This window comes from Ochotona curzoniae, unplaced genomic scaffold (genome assembly GCF_017591425.1).
Source record: "Ochotona curzoniae isolate NIBS_2020 unplaced genomic scaffold, NIBS_Ocur_1.0 scaffold_3835, whole genome shotgun sequence".
NCBI classification, from domain to species: Eukaryota; Metazoa; Chordata; class Mammalia; order Lagomorpha; family Ochotonidae; genus Ochotona; species Ochotona curzoniae.
Genome location: NW_024467114.1, coordinates 30,865,828 through 30,890,128, shown reverse-complemented (window position 1 = coordinate 30,890,128; position 24,301 = coordinate 30,865,828). Strand labels below are relative to the sequence as shown.

The 24,301-nt window shown below is 40.6% G+C and overlaps 1 protein-coding gene across 1 annotated transcript in view; it reads left to right on the top strand.

The window, feature by feature from the left end:
• The window catches only part of ITGB8 (integrin subunit beta 8), a 77,728-nt gene that overhangs the window by 13,707 nt on the left and 39,720 nt on the right, over nt 1-24,301 (top strand). The window contains exons 2-3 of the mRNA XM_040964886.1: nt 14,097-14,182; nt 19,442-19,616. Coding sequence (XP_040820820.1) covers nt 14,097-14,182; nt 19,442-19,616 — 261 coding nt within the window. The remainder of the gene's footprint in view (nt 1-14,096; nt 14,183-19,441; nt 19,617-24,301) is intronic.

Below are 24,301 nucleotides of genomic sequence, written 5' to 3'. Positions count from 1 at the left end.
AGAAGAGTATTTAGAGAATAGAATATAAAGTAGATTATTTATGTGAAGGTCAAACTACATTAACATAACTAGTCATGAAAATAATGGAATATAGAAAGAATATTAATATTAATAGCAAAGATGCTCTTGCTATTAATACTATCTGCTCTGCCTTATTTCTCATGCTGCAGAATTTGAAAGTTGATTTTCAAAACTAATTTTTGAGTTTTAAGAATTTTATTATGTCACAACTGAGCTCTATCCATATGAGAGAGTATTAAAATAATACCTCATACTCCAAAAAGGAAATGATATGAAAACCATTCAATGCTGTGTAGATAAATGATTTTAGTTACAAACTAATATTTAACAGATATCCATAAAGCATTATGACCTACTTTCCAAAAGCCATATGATGTTTTTCTATATATTTTCACAAAGGATTGTATTTTCCCATTATATACTGATTGTCACTAATACTTCAGCAAAGCCAGTCTAAAACATTCAGTAAAAGTTTATCACTTAAACTTTAGTTTATCACTAAACATTAGTAAGCTAAATGTCAATGGATGGATTGTACAGATGTTTCGGCCTGCCCCAAACTGAAAGCTGCAATAAGTATAAAGAACCCATGAATCTTCTCAAGGGTCACTGTGTCTCTCCACTGGCCGTGCAGTTCACGGAAAAAAACTAAGACGGTAAAAGGGAGATGGTGTTCAGCGAAAAGTAAGAATTCCTCGGAGTGCCTGGCTTCAGCTCCCACCTCTGGCTACTGATTTGGATTTCCTTGCAGTTACATAGCGTGGAAGGCAGCAGCAATGACTGTGGTTACTGGATTTCTGACACTCATGTGGGAGATGAGAACTGAATTCCCGGTTTTATCCTACCCAGTCATTGCTGACAACTTGGAAGTAAACCAGCAAACAGGTTTATCTATCTATCTATCTATCTATCTATCTATCTATCTATCTATCTATCTATCTATTTATGTGTGCATCTGTCTTTCTCTTGGTGTCTATCACTCTTTTTCTCTCGAGTACAAAAAGCAGTGTATATCCACTTCACATTGTAGACAACTGTGGGATCTAATATGTAGGGATTTGGGTGGCCTTCCATAAATCTTCTGTACTATAAATTCTATATTAAAGCAATATCACAAACCAACAGAAAGGCACATGCCATAGAGTGAAGGTTTTCCTCCTAGCGCATAATCTTAGGTAGCGTTCTACTCTGCCTATGCAGCTCGGAGAGTAAAAGCCCAGAATGAGAGGGACCACTCCCCCACCTCATCAGGAAGTCTAGCTTCAGGGAAGTTCAAAGTTGAGGCCAAGGTCAGTGCTCAAGCAGGGGTAGGACAGGAACAAGTTGCCTTCTTCTCTGTTCCAGTTTTGGCTTCCAGCACACAACTGGAAATCCACAAATGGAAACAGTAACTGCACACACTATTTCGTGTGCTTCTGCCTAATTAGCAGGCAGCTCAGAGCCATCCCTTGGCAGGAGGTTGGGACAACACAATCGTAAAGGGAACATCTCTCCCCGTACTAAGCAGGTGCCAGCTCAGTTGATTATTATGTTTAAGGAGCTGTTCCACCTAGACTTCTGCACTAAAGCTGTATCCTTGTGCAAAGAAACAAAATGAAGGCTCAACAGGACTTTCAAGTTTTTAGGGATGTCTTTGACACTGTTAGGCAGAAAACAATCTTATATGGGAGTCTCTAATTTATTCTTTGGAGTGGGAAAGTGTGATGCCTCTAGCATGGGTGATGGGAAAATAAGAATGCACTTACGGATTAAAGAACTATCTTTAGCTACATGGAAAGTATGACTGAATCATCACTGAATGACTGGTAATCATGTCAGGGGTTTGCTATTATGCTTTGGAGAGGTGTCTTGCTTTATATTCTATCTTGAACAGTATTTTTTTCAACAAAGATTCTGCAGTCAGAGCTCAGTTCAAACTCAATCATTTCTGTGCATCAGAAACTATGTGGTCTTGGGAGGAGACTTGGAATATCTGAGCTTTAGTTTGCCATCTTAAAAGTGGGAATAGTCATCATTTCTTCCACAGAATTTTTTCTTTTTTTTGTTTATACAATCTCTTTTTAAATTTATTATTATTATCATTTTATGATATATTTCCATAGGCACTGGGTTTTCCCTAACCCTCTCCCCAAATCCTCTCCGTTTCCACTGAGTTCCCCTATATTATTACAATAGTAAGTTCTTCATAAACAGTCATATCCATAATTGCAGGCATGGACAATGCCAGACAGTCCAGCATTCCATTGTCAAGATAGATTTAACAGTTACATTGGGCGTCCATCTTTGATCTGGAAGTAGAGATGCATACTGCATTGTATCCTCACATCTGGATGCGATAGTACTCATTACACAGTCAGTATACATCCCCTTAAAATAAAGCCACAAAACAAACTCAACAACGGGATGAAAAACAGAAATTTACAACTCCATGAAGTTAAATAGCATGCTATTGAATGACTAATGGGTTGCTGAAGAAATTAAAAATAAAATCAAGAAAATGATGCTACTGTATAATGCATGAGTCAGTGAAGAATTTAATGAGAAAAATTGCTTTAAAGAGATGAAACTAGAAACAAAAGCATCAAAATCTATGTGATACAGTTTCTGCTGATCTTTGTTGGTGAGATATGTCTCCTGTAGGCATCAAATAAATGGGTTTTGTTTTTTTAATCCACTCTACTATCTATGATGTTTGATTGATGGGTTTAAACTATTTACATTCAGGATTAATATAAATAGGTGGTAACTTGGTCCTGTCATTTTAGCAATGGGTTGTTCATTGATTTAGGCTTCTGTTGTTATTTTACTGGGATATTCTTCACATTTGCCTTTGGTTTTGTTGGTTGCTATTAATTTTCTCTGTCAAGAGAACATCTTTAAGTATTGTTTGTAAGGCAGGTTTGGAAGAAGCGTGTTTTTTTTTAACTTTTTTTTTTTTTTTTTTTTACTGTGGAAGGATTTTATTTCATTTTCACAACAAAGGAAAGCTTTTCTGGGTACATTGTTCTGGACCAACAATTTTTTGCTTTTAGAATCTGGAATATGTCTCTCCATTGCTTTCTGGCTTGTAGGGTTTTCTGTGAGAGGTCTCCTGTGAATTTAATTGTCATCCTGCTATTTGTCCATTGATTTTTTTCATGTGTACATTTAAGGATCTTTCCCTTATGTTCAATTGAAGAAAGCTTGATTAGCATGTGCTGTGCTAAACATCGTTTTTGGTGAAGATCACTTTAGGTCAACATTATTGGGAGTTCTGTGCCTATTCTAGATGTTGTTCCCCAATTCTTTCTCCAGATTAGGGAAATTTTCCTTTGTTATTTCAATAAACACATTTTTAAACCCAGCTTCTCTTTCTGCACCTTCTGGAACTCCCATAACTCTTATATTTGGTCTTTTAACAGTGTCTCTTACTTTTTGAATGCTTTGTTTAGCTTGACCCAGCTCTGCTTCCAGCTTTTTGATTGTTTCCCCATTGTGACAAGAGATATCTTCCAATTTTGAGATTCTTTCTTCTGCCCCCTTCATTCTATTATGGAAACTTTCTACTGAATTTTAATTTGCTCTATTGCTTCCTTCATTTTCAATAATTTGACTTGATTTTGTTTCAGTGATAAAAATTCATCAATTTTTATAAAATTTCATTGAGGTAGATGACATGAAGTTCTTGGTGGAGGGCCTAACTCATGTATTTATTTGTTTAAAAGTTTCCCTGGGGCCTAGCACAGTAGCCTAGTGACTAAAGTCATTGCCTTGTAGCGCTGGGATCCCATATGAGTACCAGTTCTAATCCCAGCAGCCCCACTTCCCATCCAGCTCCCTGCTTGTGGCCTGGAAAAGCAGCCAAGGATGGCCCAAAGCCTTGGGACTCTGTACCCATGTGGGAGACCTGAAAGAGGATCCGGGCTCCTGGCTTCGGATAAGCTCAACTTCAGCCATTGCAGCTGCTTGGGGAGTGAATCATTGGACGGAAGATCTTCCTGTCTTTCCTCCTCTCTATATAAATGACTTTCCAATGAAAAAAAATTTTTTTCCCTGATTTTATTCTGTTGTGCAAAGGTACTTTAAAGTTTTGTGGCAAATGCCTTATATGAAAAAAAATGTGCGTGGATTCATCTTTTTTTTTACTAACTTAAAACTGTTTTATTTCATTTTGCACACATATGCAGGAATTTGAGACGCAGAAGTAGAGTGAGGGAGATCAGATGTGGACAGACATGAGTTTCCAAATGCAGGTCCATTTCCCAAATGCATGCAATGGCTGGGGCTGGATCTGGGGCGAGGCCGGGGGCCAGGCACTCAGCCCAGGCCGCTTTGTGAGACGCAGAGACCCAGTTGCTCTTTCTCTCCCTCTTTCCCAGTTTATTCATTATCAGGAAGCTTCTATCAAAAGTGAATCATGTACTCTGATTTGGAATGCTGGTGTCTTAACTGCTCCATGGGTAGGCAAATTTCTTGTCAAGAGCAATTTGGCTGTTTATAACATCACTCATGGGTCATACAAATGCCATAGACAATGAATTCAGAGTCCCACCTACAATTGCTTTGGCAGAGCCAGATCAAAGGAGCTTGCAGTTTTACTCACTGCTGCTAGCTAAATGTCTGTCTTCATAATTACAGGAAAAAAAATAAGTTTTAAATGAATTTAAATGCTGTTCAGGTTTTATTTATTTGCATCTTTGCTTCTAAACTTGAAACTGAGTCCCCAGAATTTAGAGTGTGATTTTGTTTCCCTGATTGGGTACTCACTTAAAATTTGCCTTCAGCTTTCAAAGCCACACAATGAAGACAACACACTCCCGCTGCCCTAGGCCGGTACCACCTGAGCCACACAGGTTGAAGTTTTGACACGAAACGTGTGTGTGTGTGTGTGTGTCTGTGTCTGTTTCTATGGGAGAAAGGAAAGACATACCTGCCAAGAGTTGGAGAGAAAAATAGGAAGGGATCCTGGAACTCCCTCCACCGAGTACGTTAGGTTGAAAACATTGTTCAGGGGAACAGAGTGGAAACCGGTGGATGTTTTTGGCTTTTATAGCAAGGGAGTGTGCCTGGTGAACAGGACAGTTGGAATGTGTGGAAGAGTTCCAGTGCAAACAAGACATGAAGCACATGATGAAGGCTGCTTTTGCAAGTCGGACGAATGCAGCTTTAAGCAGAGTGGGCCTCCCAGCGGCCCCTGAGGCTCTGCTTGCACCCCGAGCTGCTCATGCTTCCCGAAGTTCTGAGACTATAGTGGGGGCCTTGGCTCTGAGTGAGACTGTGGCTTTCTTCCCTGTAGTTCTTCCTTAACGGCTGTTGCTTCATCGCCACCTCCACCCGGCTAAGTGTGAAAAGACAACTGACATGTTTAGGTCAATAAGTAACTGTCACATTGAACTTGACCCTCTCCAAGAACTACTCTTGTTGAGAGTTGAGCGACCGCTGGGCCACCTAATTTCATGGTGCAGAAAATAGAGATGGCAAAGTCTGCTATGCATGACAAATAGCGCTTGCACCATTTTGTCTGCCTCCTACATCAAATAGTGGTTGTCCCCGTGTACGTAAGAGGCCATATAAAACTAATCAGATGCCTTTCAGACAGATTGCTGTACTTGAATTCATCTTCCAACTCAGCCCCAAGTCCACCTTGATGCAGAAATAATCCTTTATCATAAACTTGTGGCTTGTATTCTCTTTCTCATGTCCTGTAGCCTCTGCATGGATTTCTTCATTTATCATTTTTATTTCTCATTCCACACCCCTAACATAGCCTACATGTAGGCTGACCTCACTCTTCAGCTTGTTTGTGGAGTTCCAGTTCACTTTTGTTGCACCAGTGTAGTAAATTGTGTCCCTTCCAAGTTCAGAAGTGTGCCAGTGTAGATCTTAAACTAATCACTGTTCCGGTGTGTGCTAAGATTAGAGTTTTTTCTATGCAAAAATGATGATATTGTGTGCATAAGTGAATTAAAATGAAAAAAAAATGTGTGGTCCCATATGACCAGGTTTCTTGTCAAGATGTCCTTATAAGAAAGAGACATGCATGGCTTCATTTTAGAGCTGCATCATGAGCTATATTTTGATTTATGCCATCCTACCCCACTTTAAATTCTGACTCATGTTGGGATTATCCCAAAAAGGGCAGGGCAGACAAATGGAATGTGCAGTGTTGCCCCAACATTTCTTAACCTGCCCAAGGTGCCGAGAGGTGCTTTTCTCCGTTTTGCTCTCCAAAAATCCTCGTAATAGCACCAAGTTCTGTTATCATTGCATTGGTTATTTGCTGTGGCAAGGGTGGAGATTTGTTCGTGAAACACAAAGATTACATTCTCTTCATTGTCACAAATTACACTTATGAGAAGCAAAAGTGATAGTGTAATTTCCTATCCCTGATCAGTAAGCAGTTACTCAACTTCAGAGGGTCATGGGGCACTTGCCAAATGGAAATTTGGTTTAGACCTGAGCAATGTTTAAAAAGTAAGTGAATTCAGTGAATTTGTGTCTGGTAGGAATAATGTTGTTATTGCTGCTTTTAACATTAGTTATTTCAACTCAGTATCATCTCATTATATATCTGGAATTCCTTAAGGAGGGAAAAAGCTAATTGAAAATAAATGTCGAGAATTCCACAATGTTTTTCGCAAAGTATTAATTAGCTGTTAACATGATAATGTCACAGTGGGTATGTCTTCCTTAGATATACATCATAAAGAAAGCATAATTATATTACCTTTTTCAATAAATAGATGTGAAGAGGAAGAATATTTTAACATTAGTCCTGACAGGTGCAGCGGTTTTCCACTGTACTGAGAAACCTGAACCCTTTCACTTCTGCAGCATTAGCCTCGTTTTCAGGAGACAGGTTCCCTGAAGTCTAACATAGCTGCTGAAGTGCTGTACACTACATCCACATTGCAGGCAGAAAGATGCTAAGCAAGCAAAGACAAAAACCTTGTTTTTAAAAAAGCTTCATAGAAGCCCAATTCAGCCATGTCTGTCTCTATCCCAAGACTACAGCCACCATTATCTCAAGAGAGGCTGGGCTTTGTGGTATTTACGTTCCTCTCAATAGAGTCCTCAAAAGATCTAGGATATCCCTAATAAAGAACAGAAACTAATAGCAATCTCCACCATAACGTTCCGGCCACGTACGATTCTGAGAGAGTTCACTGGGGTTAGGGTAAGGCTGCGGACAGAACTGAACTGCACCAACCTTACTGTATAGTGCCTTGCCCTTGTTCCTTTCTCAGTAAATCACTTGATGAAAATTCATCACAGGTTACCCTTCTGGAAACCAAGACAGTTGCAATCATTCCTCAGTATCCACAGGATACTGGGTCAGAACTCCAAATGGAAACCCAAAGCCATAGATGAGTAAGTCCCAGGTGTCAGCAGCACTGAATTTGCACTGAACCTGCAAAATCTTCCAAGATACTTTAAATCACGTTTAGATGACTTACACTGCTCAGTCCAATGTGACTGCTGTGTAAATTATTTATCATCAATTTATTTGAGTTACAGAGAGAAGGGATGGAGGACCAAAAGAGGTATTTCATTTGCTGCTTTACTCCACAAATGACTATCATAGCCAGGCCTAGGCCAGGCTGAAGCCAGGAACTCTGTCTGGGTCTCCAACATGGTTGCTAATACTCCAAGTAGTTGGACCTATTTCCCTGCTTTCCCAGGATCATTAGCAGGGAACTGGATGGGAAGCAAAGCATCTGACACCCATAGGAGTGCTGGCATCACAGGCGGCAGCTTAACTCCTTACGCTGGTGTTCCAAACACGCACGAGCCATGCTTGTCTGCATCTAAAGATGCAGAGTGCATGCTTCAGAAAGTTCACGGGAAAGAAAGACATGGTTTTGGTGCAAAACTAGTCCAAATCCGTGCATAATCTTTCCAGAATGCAAAGTTTCCACGAACTTTTTGAAGTTCACCTCGTATGCCTGGATTTCAAAAATTTGATACCAAAACAAACATCTGTTCATTCCCATCCATTAACTTTTGAAGCACTCACATTTTAATTCCGCTTAAAAGAAGGCCTCAATAATCACCGAATTAGACCAGCATGGCTGCTCAAGAAGCTAATCTTCCGCCTTCAAACTCTGGCATCCTATGTGGTGCCGGTTCATGTCCTGTCTGTTTCCCTTCCCATCCACTTCCCTGCTTAAGGGCAGGAAAAGCATGAAAGGAAGGCCCACATCCGTGGGCCGTTGTACCCATGTAGGAGATCTGGAAGAGGCTGGCTCTTGGCTTTAGATTGGCTCAGCGCTGGCTGTTGCAGTCATTCGAGGAGTGAACTAGCAGAAGAAGCACCTCTTTCCCTCTCTATGCTTTTCCTTCTGTTCGTGACTCTGTCTTCCCAAATGAAAAGAAGTATTTTTTAAAAATCATGTATTTATGCTGAAAGTTTTTTTCTTGGTAATATTGACATGACAGCATCACCTACTCACGGACCTCTAGAATGAGCAAACCCTAAAGTTGTGCTCTGACAACGACTTCTGTATACTTTCAACTTTTCTGGCTTTGATTCCTGGCTGTGCAGAATGTGTGTTCATGATAGCAGTGCTTGTTTTGTTTGTATAAAGCACTAGCTTTATGCAGTTGCCCATGTTTGCTCTAATTTGTATAGTAAATACAATCAGGAAAGAGATATTGTTGGAAAAACAAGAACAAAGAAGATTCGCACAAATCATTCTTCCTGGGAGTAACAGGAAAACACAGACTTATTCTGAAAATCAGAAACTACAATTGGTATCCATTCGCTATTTCTTTTACAAATAATTATGGGCCATTCTTCAAATTCTGTGGATTTTTTGGAATGTATATCTATAGCAAAAAAAAAAATTAGAGGCATCTTTCTTAAAATTTTTGCTAGAGCTGTTACTTATGGAAAGACTCCAACCTAAATGTGAATCTGGTTTTTCTTTTTTTGTATTTTTTTAAATAGGCAATGTGTTTTATTCTTTTTCACTTTTGTGGATTAGATATTCTCAAAATAATATGAATAAGGAGCATCATCTAAAACAAATACACAATGGGTGTCACGCACACGTAGTTTCCTGTCTTTGGACACTCTATCCTGCTGATGATGGATGGTTGTTATGCTCTATGACAGTCAGTTATAGAGGTCATTTCACAAGTGTCATAAACATTTGATTCTGGGAAATCATTCAGAAATGATTCAGGTTAAGTCAATGCAAACCGGGAATTAAACAAAAACGTTCAATGAGATTTGCAGTAATCCAATTCAGATTGTGCCAAAACCTGTATTTGCAATAGATTGAATGTGTGTATTTAACTGAGTTACCTGTATTTGTAATAGATTGAATTTGTATATTTACCTTGGTTGTCTTTGAAGAATTATTTCGAAGCAACCAAAATAAACACAATGGCATTTTACTTAATAACTATTTTATGTGTTTGCTATATTTTAAGGACTTTATCTTTATGACCCAAGACAATGTCCTATTGAAGACACTAAGTTGCAGGAACAATAAATTTTAAAATGCATTAATGTCTTCCTTTTAGTGAGCCTAGAATTATACAGCCATTCACACACACACACACACACACACACACAAGTAACTGTTTACAATAAGAACTATAATAACATTACAACCACTGCCTTATTGAATGCTTGCTATGCCCTGAGCAGTATATGGGGCTTGGGTGGCCTACCTCCTAGCCCTTTGTCTCAGTGTGTGAAGTGGCTGCAATAAGCCACAGTTAGAGAGTTTGAGTAGCTAGACTACAGACACTTGGCTAGGATATAGCAGTGCTTTTAAAATTTGCAAGTTCCCTCCCCATAACTTTGGACAACGTTATCTTAATACATCTTTTACCTTCAGCTGTACCATCGTGAGAAAATGGAGCATCTCATCACATGCTGTTTTGGTCAAGGAATAGAATTATTTACAATGCATGTGCTTATTGGCAATATGCTGTCACACCCTTGACGGATTTCTGCTGAAGCAGCACCTTTTTAATGACCTGGGATTCCTGTGGCCTCAAAGGCTGAAGTCGGTGCTCGCAAAGTCAGGCTCTGAGGACATGTGGTTTGCAACAATATCATTCTGTTTCCGTTGGCTAAAGGGTTGCCATTAGGACCAATAAAAAGTTATCCTTCATAAAAAATGTAATGCTGGAATGTAATGAATAAAGTGCTGAGTGCAATATCCCTAGACCAGTAGCTAAACAAGCAGCAGCCTCAATCCCACCACCGTGGAGTGGGAGGAGGCAATACTCAGACATCCATGCTAATAAGCTGGAGTCAGTGCCAAAGGCTGCTGCAAGCCACAGCTGGAGAGCAGCAGGAGCAGCCAGCAGCTGGCCTGGGCTGTAGCCTCAGGGATTCTCAGCAAAGGAAACAGAGTGACCAAGAAATGAACAACAAATTGCCAGTGTCTGCAAACAGCAGTCCTGCATGGACGGGTGTGCATCATAGAGAACATTGCTACCCTCACGGGGTGTGTGTGCATGTGTGTGTGTGTGTGTATATGTGTGCATATGATGTGTGTGAGAGAGAGGATGAGAGAAAAGAGAGAGAATTGCTAGCACATTCTGGCTCATAGCAATCCAAATAGTTTGCTCATTCAATGAGAAGAACTGTTAAGTTGATGTGATAGTTGCATGTTAGGTATTTTACTTACTTGCAGAGTTTTGAAATTAAAAAGAAAACCGTGAAAACGCTGCATGTCCAAATGTACCATGCAGGTCTCCGTGAAGTGTCCCAGGGACGCTCTCCAGAAACGGCTGATGTTTTTCCCATGGTGTTCACTTGTTCAATTTATGGCCTTTGCCCAGCTCTGCCTAACTCTGAGGCCTACCCCCCTCCAGATCCATTTATGGGATCTTTATCCTGCAGTTATACAGACTCTGAGAAATGTCAACCCGGCAACCTGAGACATGTGGACAGGATCACAGTCTCCCCGACTAGGCCACCATCCTTAGCTTGAGAGTCAATGTTGACCTTAGAATGTTTTTTTTAATGAAAGAGTCAGATTACCAAGTGAGGATTTTTCACTTGTGAATTCAATAAGCACCTGAAGTGACTTTGACTCTGGATTAACAAAATACACAATCCGACAACCATTGGAAAACGACCATGACAGCCCACCTTCCCGTCAGCCTGCAGACGGAGCCACCAGCACAGACTTGAGCCAAAGTCTTGCTCCAGTCTGACCTGAGACAGTCTTAGCTCCAGTGTTCTACTTGGTTCAAGGCTAGATGTCACGTTAGGTGCGTGCTGGCTTCTCTAGCACAATAGACTGATAAATTTCAAGCAACAGAGTTCTTGGATTGGGCAGTTCAAGATCAAGGTACTGGCAGTCAGTGTCTGGGGAAGGGCTTCCTGCTGGGTTCCGGTATGCCAGGAGAACTGAAGGGCATGAAGGGTTTAGTGCTCCTTTTATAAGGGACTTCTTTCTGTGCTTGAGAAGTCACCACCACCTAATCTGCTCCCAAGGTCTCCACCTCTGAGTACGGTTGCAGGGGACACTAAGCTTCAGTGCATGAATCAGAGAAACACACTCAGACCACAGCTCTTTGCATATACGCTTGGTTTCTTTTTTTTTAAAAAAAAAATTTAGTTATTTTTATTAGAAAGGTAGACTTACAGAGCGGAGAAGAGACAGAGAGAAAGATTTTTCATCTGCTGCTTCACTCCCCAAGTGGCCACAACGGCCAGAGCTAAGCCAATCCGAAGCCCGTAGCCAGGAGCTGGTTCCGGGTCTCCTAAGTGGGTGCAGGGTCCCCAGGCTTTGGGCTGTCCTCCACTGCTTTCCCAGGCCACAAGCAGGGAGCTGGAAAGTAACTGGAGCAGCCGGAATATGAAGCAGTGTCCATATGGGATCCGGGCATGTGTAGGGCAAGGACTTAAGCCACTAGGCTACTGCTCCAGGCCCTCCTTTTTTTTTAAGATTTATTATTTATTCATTCAGTTAGCTATTTGAAAGTCAGAGATACAGAGAAAGTGAGAGGAGAAACAGAGATCTTCCACCCACTGATCTGGTCTCCCAAATAGGCAGGCCTGGATCAGGCTGGAGCCAGGAGTAAAATTCCAACCATGTCACGTGTCCTGTGAGTACAGGGGCCAAAGCCTCCAGGCCATCTTCCACTGCTTTCTCGGATGCGGGAATCTGGATGGAAAGCGGAGCAGCTGGGCCTCAAATCAGCACTCAGATGGATGTCAGCACTGCAGGTGGCAGCTTAACTCACCAGCTCTGTGCTTGATTTCTGAGGTCTAAATTGCTTTGCTATTGTTTTGGAACAAAACTGAAAAGTTCATTCACTATCACTTCTCGGCCTTTTGGATAAGATCAAGTGAAAAGATCAGATCAGTCACTCTGCTGAATATTTTAAAAATAAGCAGGTTTGACAGGTTTGCTGGCTAAGCAGATGGAAAGTTTGTAGGCAAGTGAGTCTTAATACTTAAAAGGCCACAGTACTAGTGACAGGAGTCCCAAACATTAGGGTTGCTTTTAATCTGGGGGGAATCTAGGTCATATGCAGAAAGATGGGTTAAGAGGTTTGGATCAACATATACATAAAGCTGACATAAAGCCCAGGACAAGGAGTAAAAGAAAGACATAAATAGCAAACAGTAGCTCAACCCAAACCAGACCTAGGGAAACACAGGGAGGGGTGCTCACTCTATACTACTTCCATGTCCAAAATTATTTTTACACTGGTTTCCAAACTGTTGGAGGAATGTTGAGAAACACAAAGAGAAAGGGAGGGAAGAATTAAAAGGAACCAGCTGGAATGGGTCACTGGGTTAGAGTCAGGGCTGTGGCTCCGTGGGTTTAGCCATTCTTTGCAACACCGCAGTCCCAGTTGGGCACCAGTTGAAGTCTTGTCTGTTCCATTTCCAATCCAGCATCCTCGTAACATGCCTGGGAAAGCGGTGGATGATGGTCCATGCACTTGCACTCCTGCTGCCCATATCAGAAACACGGACCAAGTTGCTTGGTCCTGTCTGCAGCTTGGTCCAGCCTCAGCTGCTGGGACCATTTGGGGAGTGGCGCAGAGGATGACAGCTTTCTTGCTGTCTCTCCTTCTCTCTGTGTAACTTCGTTTTTCACATAAAATACAAAATAAATCTGAAAGCCAAAAAGGCCTCGAGCCTGAGACATTAAATTGATCTAATTGAAAGAACGCATTCCATGTAACCACTGTCGTTTGAAAATATTGAATTATATTGTTCTGTCTGATTCTGACGAATCAATCCAATACAGTCACTGTCCACAGCAAGGGAATTCCCAATTCAATAATTTGTGTGTCCATCAAGATCATTTCTCAGGAAACTTAGTGACTATGACTCAACATAACATAGCTTTATATGTTGAGATTTATGTCTCTACATGTTAAGGCTTCAGCAAAATCATTACAACCAAAAAAATCTAGCTGCTTCATTCAGCAAAATGTCAACACATTAAACATTTGGAGAGTCAATTATTGTTGCAGCAAAATTCCAGCCAAACTCCCCAGATGTGACGAAAACCACATTTTTAATCACTCTGCTTTCTCTCTACATTTAAGTAGTGACTGTCTGGGCTTCTGTTGATGGCACTGAGCTGTTTAACTCTTCCTATGGAAGTTACACATTTTAAAAGATCTGTTTACTTACCTGAAAGGCAGAGAGAGAGAGAGAGAGAGAGAGAAAGAGAGAGAGAGAGAGAGACAGCGAGCGAGCGAGCACAAGCGCTTCCATTTACCGTTTGACTCTCCAGCTGGCTACAACAGCCGACCAGGACTGGTCCAGACTCAGCTCAGGAGCTCGAAGCTCCATCCAGGTCTCCCATGTGGTAGCAGGGGCCCAAGTTCTCGGGGTATCTTTCCCAGACACATAAATAGAGAGCTGGATAAAAACAAAGCAGCCAGAACTTAGATATGGGATGCCAACCCTGCAGGAGGCAGCTCAGCTCACTACGCCCCTATGCCATTCTCAAAAAGCTACAGATCTTGGATGCTGTATATTTGAAATGAAAGGGTGCATGATTTCAGTCTTAAAAATAATCCATTTCAGTGTAGAATTATGGACCCTCCCTAAAGTGAGCATGAACCCTAATCGCTCCTCTTATGCTCTGTTGCAGAAGACAGCAGATGTGCGTCCTCTCATGCCACGTCTTGCTCCGAGTGCCTCGCGCTGGGTCCTGAATGTGGATGGTGCATTCACGAGGTGTGCCTTTTCTGTCTTTCTTCTTTTCCATTCCTCGCAATTGATTTTTCTCAACAAATCGGTTTCATTGCCCTAAGAGTCTGTGCCTTGAAAGTGCATTAGGAGAAAGATACAGCTTAGTGTCAGGAAAATTTTTCCTTGATTTTTATCTGGCTGGATATGAAATAAATAACATTTTTTATTAGGAAAATGATGGTAATGTTTAAATGAAGTGCAAGCCATTTTATGCTTTCCATCTGTTCTATAGAGAAAATTGGCAAACATAGGCAGTAACTCTTGATAGTTCAATGAGATTTGGTGTGACATTCCTGTTGTAGCCTGAGGTTATATATCCCCCTTGGATCACTCATTTGTACTTGCTTATTAAAGTAAAGCCAGATAATTTATGGAGCTGTTTCATTAATTTTATTTAAAACACTTGAAGATAAGTGATTTGCTCCATTTCAAAACATCATGAATCAATTTGTCAGTTACTTATGGAAAATGCAGTATTTCACTTTGGACATGAGCCTCTCTTCACGAGATGATTTATACATTTAAATTATTTAGAAGAAGAGTAATCCAGAAAATGTTTATTACTCAAAATTAGCACTCTAGTAGCGTACCAAGAGAAGCAATAACAAAATTCGCAGTGAAGCTATTACCGTGAATTCCTTTTTTCTTGGCTCCCAAATTGTTTTTGCAAGTTTTTCCTATTGCCAGTGGTCTTCCATCAGAAACTCGTGCACTGCACTGAAGGAGCCATCTGCTAAATCATGAGATTTCCTTGGTATTTTACCGTGACCCATGCAGCTCCCGAGAATTGGGACAAACATATCACTCGTTGCCTTTTGTTTAACACATCTCTAGCTTGTGCCTCCTCTTACTCGGTTCAACTACTGCACCCAACGTCATCTTTCTAACCTTTCTTGGTACTGCTTGCCATGATGCTTTCCTCAGGAGAAATAGGAAAGCAGAGCAGTAGAAAAGGATGTCTGGGGCCCGGCATGGTGGCGCAGTGGTTAAGGTCCTCACCTTGCACGCCCGGGATCCCCTATGGGTGCCGGTTCTATCCCGGCAGCCCCGCTTCCCTTCCAGCTCCCTGCCTGTGGTCCAGGAAATCAGTCGAGGACAGCCCAAAGCTTTGGGACCCTGCACCCGTGAGGGAGACCCACAAGAGGCTCCTGGCTTCGGATTGGCATAGCATTGGCCGTTGCGCTCACTTGGGGAGTGAATCATCAGACGGAAGATCTTCCTCTCTGTCTCTCCTCTCTGTATATCCGCCTTTCTAATAAAAACATAATAAAAATAAATCTTTAAAAAAGAAAAGAAAAGGATGTCTGCTACCTCTTAACTCTTGTGAAACATGTCAGGATAGTGGGAAGGGGGAACCTCACAGAACAGTAATTGCATTTAAGAGCCAGCGCCTCTTGCGGAGTTTTCCAGAGCTTTATCAGTGAGAAATTAGACACCATTCATATGCTAGGACGTACATCACGAGAGCTAGGTCCTGTCAGGGGAGATGATGTCAGAATCACTGGGTCAGTCCCATCACTTCTATGAAGCAGGTGCTCAGTTTGAGTCTGTGCCACTCTCTGTTTCCTCAGCAAATTTCCAGTGTGCATCTGGATTTTGTCTGGTATGATACTTCCTGGCTTGATATTTCCTGACCTGCAAACCACCAGATCCAGTTCAGTTGCAGCTGTGGTCTTAAGAAAGATCCAGAGATCCTTGATACGTGTGCTAACCTGGAATCAGATGCTGAGCACATCTGTCATCGAGGGTCATCGAGAAGAACTTTTAACATGTGTTGCAAAAGCCCAGTAGTCAGCCACGTGTAAATGCCATCCAGAGCGTCAGGCTCTGCAAAGGCCCCTTTCTCCAGTTCACACATCTGACCAGCACAGAACATCCTGGAGAGTCATGACTGGGAAAAACACTCATGCCAATGCGAAGGGGGATTTTGAGTATTCATGGGAATGGACAGTCAGATTCAGGGAAAGACAGGGGGAAAACAGGTGGTTGCCAGAGGAAAGGAGGGACCTGCAGCCAGTCCTTTGGAATAGATTTGAGAAAAACTGTTTATTCATTCCCTTGGCAGCACAGCCCCCCCCCCCAAATGTCCTTCTGTGTATTACAGTATAACTGACTCTATGCATTGAAAAAGAGGCTCTGCAAAGATGCTGAGTTGGAGTCAAGTCCCAGTATCACAGGTTCTAACTGTAGATGTTGAGGTTAAGATGGCTTTCCCTACCTCAAAAATGGAAATGCCAGTTGGACCTGCCTTAGCAGGCTGTACCGATGAAATGACATTGGGATGGGTTATACACGGAGGCATTGCTGAAGAAATGGGACTTACGGATAGAGCAGACCCAGGAGAAGGGAAACAAATCCTTCCCTTCCTGACATCCCCCAATATTAAATGAATGAAAGGAACAATCGATGTGAAGTTAGCCACAGTCATGGCCACCTGGGTTTTTGATCCTTGAGTAGGTGTTGGAGGCAGAAAATTCACGAGCAATTGTGATTACTGCTTTCCTTGAGGAAAGAATAAAGCATCCACATTAAAAGAAATCAAAATGGCACAAAAGGCCAAACATTAAAGAGGTTGTGGTTTCACACTGCTTTTGTTTTATACACAGTGGAAAGTAGGCCACATGAACAGGAACCATTCTCTTTTTTTATGCCATGGTCTTTTCTTTTCTTTTCTAACCTAATTGGCAAATTGGCAATGCTTGTCTAACTTCATTTTTACAATGGTGTAAAAAAAACATCCATGCTGATTCAAATATTGCAAAATAGTGGAGACTAATGTGCTGACTTCAGCAGAATTATTTGACATTTAAAGGTCAGATTTCACAGTTTGATGTATAGTTACAATGATTTAACCTATCTCTTTCTTCTCTGGTTCTGTATACACAATTAGCAGACTCTCTGGCTGAGAAGAATTTTTAAAAAGAGCTGTTGGTACTTTATTTCCTTTCCATGATGTGAGATCTTGGGGTTTTCAGATGTGTAAAATGTATGCAGCCTTTATCAGAGGCAGGTAATGTGATTCATGAATGGGTAACCATGTGTCAAGCTTCATGTCCCCTCTGGAGTTTTGTGTAAGTGGGGCCTTGGCCTGAGATTGTGTGTGTGTGTGTGGGGGGGGGGGTAATGTGACAGACCCTATAGAAGCTTCCTGGCTGCCTTGCTGCAAGGAACTCCTGGAAAGAAAGGAAGGAAGGAAGGAAGGAAGGAAGGAAGGAAGGAAGGAAGGAAGGAAGGAAGGAAGGAAGGGAGGAAGAAAAGAAAGGAACAGAAAAAGAGAGCGAGAGAAAGATTCATCAAGAAGCACCCCCAAATTTTGCCATTTAAATCCAGATGTGTGGTCAACAGCAAACCAAACTTAATCCTTCCGTGTCCATGAAGTCATTGGCCAGAAAATCCACCCTCAGGTCCCAATTGGAGAGAAGGAGCCATTCTCTCCTGATTTGGCTCATCTGTGACACGAGTGTGCTCCACATGTTTGGTTCCTGCTGTGACTATCATGTCCCATCATAGATGCACCGCACAGTGCCTATTGCACATTCTTCTTCTGTTCATTGTTTTACAGTCCTTTAAAATTGTAAAAAGAAATTTTTTTTTTCTAGCAAATATACAGAGACAATGCGTGGGTTACGTTTGTCGCAGTGACCGTAGTTGGCCAACCCCGCTCTAACTAGAGAAGGAAATTAAAATCTTTGTGTGAATGTTTTTAGAGTGCCAACTTCCTTTCCATCTAATTACTCACCAGTGACAGGGATGTCCCTGGTTGTAATTGGTGACTTCATATTCAACACTTACATCTACTTAAACTTGATAACCCCCTTTTTCTACAAGCCTGGGACATTCTGCACTTCCCCTAAGTTTAATTCCCATGAAAATCATATTTACTTGCTTAGTGACTAAATTAATCCATGACTGTCGACATCTATGTTACGAGCTCTATATTCTTCCATTCTATTCTCAGAACCCAACAAATCACTGTTTCTGAGTAAGTATTCGATCAACATCTTGTGACTGATCAGTTACTTAATTGGAAGGCCAATCTGAACTAAAGAAGGAAAGTTGAATATTATCTCAAAATAGCCACTAACTGGAATACCATTGCACATATAGGCAAAGCAAATATCCCAAATAATCCAGACCAAAATCATGTCTGTACACATATCTATGTGAAGAACATTGTATAGATAGCATTGTGTAGATATTTGAAACATAGTTCCATACTATTTAATATATATACCACTTGTAGGAAATAAATTGAAATGATTACATGAAAAATAACAACTTTTCTGAAGCATGAATTAAATTTTAAGTTTGTTCCAATGTTACTGGATGCCTTCTGTTTTTCAAAAGAATTGCACACACACACACAGATTATCCATTTGCCACTTCACTCTCTAGTTGACTACAACAGACAATATTGTGCCAGCATAAAGCTAGAAGCAAGGCGCTTCTTCTGTATCTTCCACCTGAGTGTCAGGAGCCCAGTCACTTAGGTCAACTGGTACTGGTTTACCCAGGACATTAGCAGGGAACTGGTTCAAAATTGGAGGAACCAAGTTCCAAACCCATGCCCATAAGGAATGCCAGCATCACAGATGGCAGCTTTATCTACTACGTCTCCATGCTGGATGTTAGTGAAACTTTTGGATACAGTTGCAAATCATTAGAAACTAAATTGCAGTCTTATTTCTGTCTGACATGTGCATCTTCCTTGGACACCTGAATTATTTACAGACTGTGGTATGCTTAACAAGTTGGCTGATTGTTGGTACAGTATTTTGGGGGGGTTGCAATTTTTAATTAAGCATGTAATTTCTAAGGACTTGTTCTCATATTCGAAGAGTAACAGTATGCAATACTAACATACCAGAGGCTCACAATGAGAACCACTGAATTTGGGTTACTTTCTTTTGTATCAGTTTTTTGTCACATAAAATAAGGATTAAGTTGATATAATTTAACAGTTGATCAGTGAGGAACATTTAAAGTGCTTGGTTTAAAGATCCTCTCCAAAAATGCAATTTCTTCCTCTTAAGAATGATTTAGAAATTCAAGTCCTATTTCAGACAAATTTATCAGGATTCTTATTATAAATAATGTGCTGTTTTGAGTAGTGGCATAATGTATTTTCTGTTGTGTTGTAGTTCGGCTTCTTTGCAATATTTGCTCTGTTGTTTTGTTTTGCTTGTGCTTACAACTGAGATGATCTACACTAATCAAATCACCGATTTTCTTTGTTTCCAACAGGATTTCATTTCAGGCAGATTGAGGAGTGAGCGTTGTGATACCATTTCCAAATTAAAAAGCAAAGGCTGCCCAGTGGATTCCATTGAGTACCCATCAGTGCGTGTGACAATACCAAGTGGAAATGAAATTAACACCCAAGTGACACCAGGAGAAGTGTCGATTCAGCTGCGTCCAGGTTTGGTGATTTTAGATAGCTCTCTGATGATTCCTAACTGGAAATGACAGTTGATCTGAATTTGCTGGTGCTAAAGATAGGCTCATAACTGGAAATGACAGTTGATCTGAATTTGCTGGTGCTTAAGATAGGCTCAGAGTGAAGAGCTCAATTCTTGGCTTGATCATGTTTATAGCCAGCGGTGTGGCCTTGGGTACCATGCAAACCCGAACTATGGGCCTTGATCACTTCATGTGATCACACCATGACATGCTCATTTTCCAACTCCACCATCAGCACTGAGACAAAGGCAACAGGTTTCATTCCACTTCTGCTTTTCCTGCTTCCAACGGCCAGCAGCATGCTGTCACATAGTATGCAGCATTCCGTGACTAATGAGTTAGCAGATGAGAAGTAAGCTTTATAATGAACTTGTGGCCTCAAAAGTATACTATATGATTGTTGTAGTTTCTTTGGGCAGCTTTATAATGGCCCTCACCTCCTCTACTTTTCCCAAGTTTCCTTTTTTGTTACAGCATTTCCTATGTTTTAACAGAAGTTATATAGGCCCATGGAAAGTATTCTTTTCTTGTAATGCTAGAGAACCTAATTGTACAATTACACAGGGAACAACAAGTTGAGATACACAGATACACTCAATTAGACGGATCTGGTTTTAGGCAGTATGCCGTTGCCCTCAAGTCATCGTAACTTAATTCTGGGTGGTGCTACCCTGTCATTAATTTTTTTTTAATAACCACTCTTGACACAACCCCATCCCTTTCCACAATTGAGCTATTTCTTACAGGCTATTTGGTTACCAGAAAAACAAAATCTACTTCTTTCTTGGCCCAAGCCTTATTTCCAGCTGCCAACTAAAACTCTCTTCTTCACCATGTAAATACTGATGTTGCCCAGTGTGGGCATATATGAGCAACAGCTGGAAAGTGAGCCAGAAAGCCAAAAGTTGTTAGGTTGATAAGATTGTGGATCTTTTGCCACCTTGATTGCAGAAAATCGTTTAGAGTCACTAATGAATTATTTGTTGGAAAAGCAAATATTTTATGCATTTGTTCACCTTATTCTAATTCAGCATATTCTCTAGACTCTGTGCTTAGATTTGGTTGTAATTTCATAAGCATCTCTCTCACACACACACTATTAATGTTAGCCTTGCCCAGACACCTTTAATGTTTATCTCTTCCCATTATTCTAATCAGTCCATTACCCTGGTTCTTTCTCATCTGTGAGAACCTTCCTGGATCTCTTCTTGAGACTTCTTACAACATCTGCAGCTTCTGAAGTGAACATTTGGCACAGCAGTTAAACTGCTATTTGGGAACTCTGCAAGAGTGCCTGGATTTAATGCCCTGGGAGGCAGCAATGATGGCTCAGGTACTCCTGTCCTTGCTACTCATGTGGGAGACCCATATTGAATTCTTGACTCCTGGTTTCAATGTGGTCCAACGCTTTCTGTTAAGTGGATGGTAGATCTCCCATCTTTTTCTGTCCCTCTGTCATTCAAATACATGATAATGTAGAATAAGTAAAACCCGCAGTTCCATCTTCTCAGCAATGCCTTTCCTTTGTCTATTACAGCTCTTTATGGCTTTAGTCTAGGCTCTCGCCTCTTCCAGGCTGAGGAACATTGAACTATAGCAAACGTATCACTGGATTGCATTTCAGTTACCTGACTCACCTGAGGCTATAGCTATTCCCCAATTCACACGTGAGTTTAAGAGCAAGATATTAGTATCATCGTTTGAAAATTGTATTTAAATGTTCTAGAACCCTGCCTCTACAGTCTCAATCCAGCTTTTACCTTCAGTGCTTTTTTTTTTCAAAATGAGAGAATCTAAAATCACACTTCTTACTGTGAGTAAACAAAGTACAATAAAATAATTAAGCATCATCCATAAACTTGACATCTTAGTTTGTTTGACTGCCTCAAGGAAATGCCAGGGATGGGGGTGGTATAAATTGCAGAAAAGGTAGGTTTTACAATCCCAGAAGAACTAGAAGTCCCAAGGAATTGGGGTTTCCAAGATCAGGGTGCTAGGAGATTTAGGTCCTGGTAAGGCCTCTCCTCCTGCCCTCAGGTAGCCAATTTCTCTGTATATCCTCACATGGGGGAGAAAGAGAGAGAAAAAAAGAGAGAGAAAGAGAGAGATTCACACAAATGCTCCGGTTTCTGATCTTACAAGAGCACTAACTTTGTGATAAAAATCTTACCCTCATGGCCTCAAGTAAACCAAACTGCCCCTTAAACGCTCATCTTTAAATACAGTCATGTTGGTGATTAGGGCCTCAATATAAGAGGAGAAGCTTTGGGTGGACAATTTCACCCATAGAATTTGGTATGTAAAATGGCATTTTTTAAAGGTCGTGGAATACTTCTAACAATCATATTTCAGGCATGTCAGATAATTCAATTCTAGAAAGTGAAAAATACGTTCAAAGCCAACATCTGTGAGCACAAGGCCAGAAAATTGGAAATCAACCCAAATGATAAAGATCAAATATCAGTAAAATTAAGGAAAGCCTAAAAAATTCCATCACCAGAAACAAATAAAAACCACAATCATAGACTCAAAATAACAAGAATTGCACACATCAAACTATATGGAATGAGACTGAAATTGTTCTCAGAATTACTCTAAGTATTAGATGTCATCATTATTAATGAAGAGTGAATAATAACAGATTAAACATCCAAAGCAAGACTTTTGAGTGCAGCAAAAACAAATGGCTATATCAAATCCAAGAGGAAAGCATTCTTAAAACAAAAGCAAGATTGAGTAGAGCAAAATGGAAATAAAAAAACAAAAGATACATATCTAGGAGCTAGTTCTCCATACAGCCTAATAAAATAAATGGTTGGCAAATCAGATGAAGAAGAGAGAAGAAACAAGGTAATTGTATAATTCATCACAGAAGCAAATATTGAAGCAGGAGACTTTAAGAAACTATCATACCAAAAATCTATAGCTGCTTAGAACTTGGTAACACTGACAATTTCCTAAGGAAACAGGTAAATTTAAAACTGATTCAGGAAAGAGGAAGACCTGTAGAAACTTAAATATAAGTATATAAGAAATTGAAATCCTACAAATGGTTATAACTATTCTGACAATAGTCTTTTATTTAAATAAGAGAAGTCTCTAAAGACACTAGTTCTAACTATTTGCATGGGAAGGAGTGCTTTGGCTCACTCTGACACTGCAGGAATGTACTCCCTGCTTTATGAGGATAGTTCAGGAGGTCCAGGCTAATTGGAACTCAACGGTATTTCTGGGAAATAGGCTGGCAAGGTATTCCAAATGAGACAGCCTGGGTTGGAGTCCCAGCTCTGGCTTCAGCTTTCCACTAATGCAAGCCTTGGGAGGCATCAGCGATGCCCATGGGATTGGCTTTCTGCCACACTGTGGGAGACCTGCGTTGTGTTCTCAGCTCCTGATGTTGCGGCCCCCTGAGATCACGGTGAGCTTGCTCTCTCTCCCTCTCCCTTAATAACTACTTATAAAATGATTTAAAATACATTTATCTTGGACATTTGGGATTCAAGGCAGACAGTTTTTCGTAGTAAGCATTTCCATGAACTTTTTGGAGCCCTCTCATGTGAATCTTACATAGCTTCTGGAGGCTTCACGGTTTTTTCAAGGTTAGGATCACCCTGCCAGTAAGTCCTTAACAAAAAGGTAGCAACTTTCAACTGCTTGTGGTAGGAGACAGAGTGTGGAATAGCAGGTAAAGCCGCAGTCCTCAATGCTGGCACTATCCCCTTTAGATGCCAGCTTTTGCCCTAGCTGCTCTGCTTTCAATCCAGCTCCCTGATAAAGGCCTTGGAAAAGCGTTAGAAGATGGCCCACCTGTTTAGGCTCTGCCAGCCAGCTGCAAGACCGAGATGAAGCTTCTGGCTCTGACGGACATTTTGGACCAGAGCATGAAGGATCTCTTTCCATCCTTCCTTCTCTCCTTCTGCAACTCTGTCAAATAAAATTCATAATATGTTTTTTAAATGCAAGTGGCAAGATTATCACCAAACCAAAAAAAAAAATGGTATTTTGGTAACAATGTTCCTAAAAAATAAACTTATATGAATTAGTATAATTTTCTAATGTGGCTAAATCATTTTTCCAGTATAACAATGAGGTCTTTACTGAAAGAACATTCTTTTATATTCCTCATATATATAGTAAATATGTATTAAATTGCTTTGGAAATAAATTCACCTTAAGATGAGTTTTGCCATCAACGACATACTAATATTAGGATATATCACAAAGAAGTATATTCTATCAACTACAGATATACATTGTAGAAGTCCTGTTTGCTATGGAGCATAAAAATATTAAGGCTTTGGCATCATGCAGATCTAAGTGCAAAATACGGGTGTACCCTGATACTGACTTGGAGGTAACATCATCACCTTCACTCTTAAATGATAAAATTTGTGACCTTCAATATAACATCTATGAAGTATTTTATGCTTTCCATAGATTTTTTTTTATCATGTCATAGACTGAGTAGATTCCTCAGACAATGGTATTGGGATTCTATTTAAAGTCAAATATTTCAAACAATCTTGAATAGATTGACATTTTTCTTCATCTTGTTGCTTAGTAAACTGCACCTTTTTTCGTCAGTTTTACTTATCAACCTCATATTAAAAACAGCAATAAAAGTAGACCACTTATCTTAGCTGA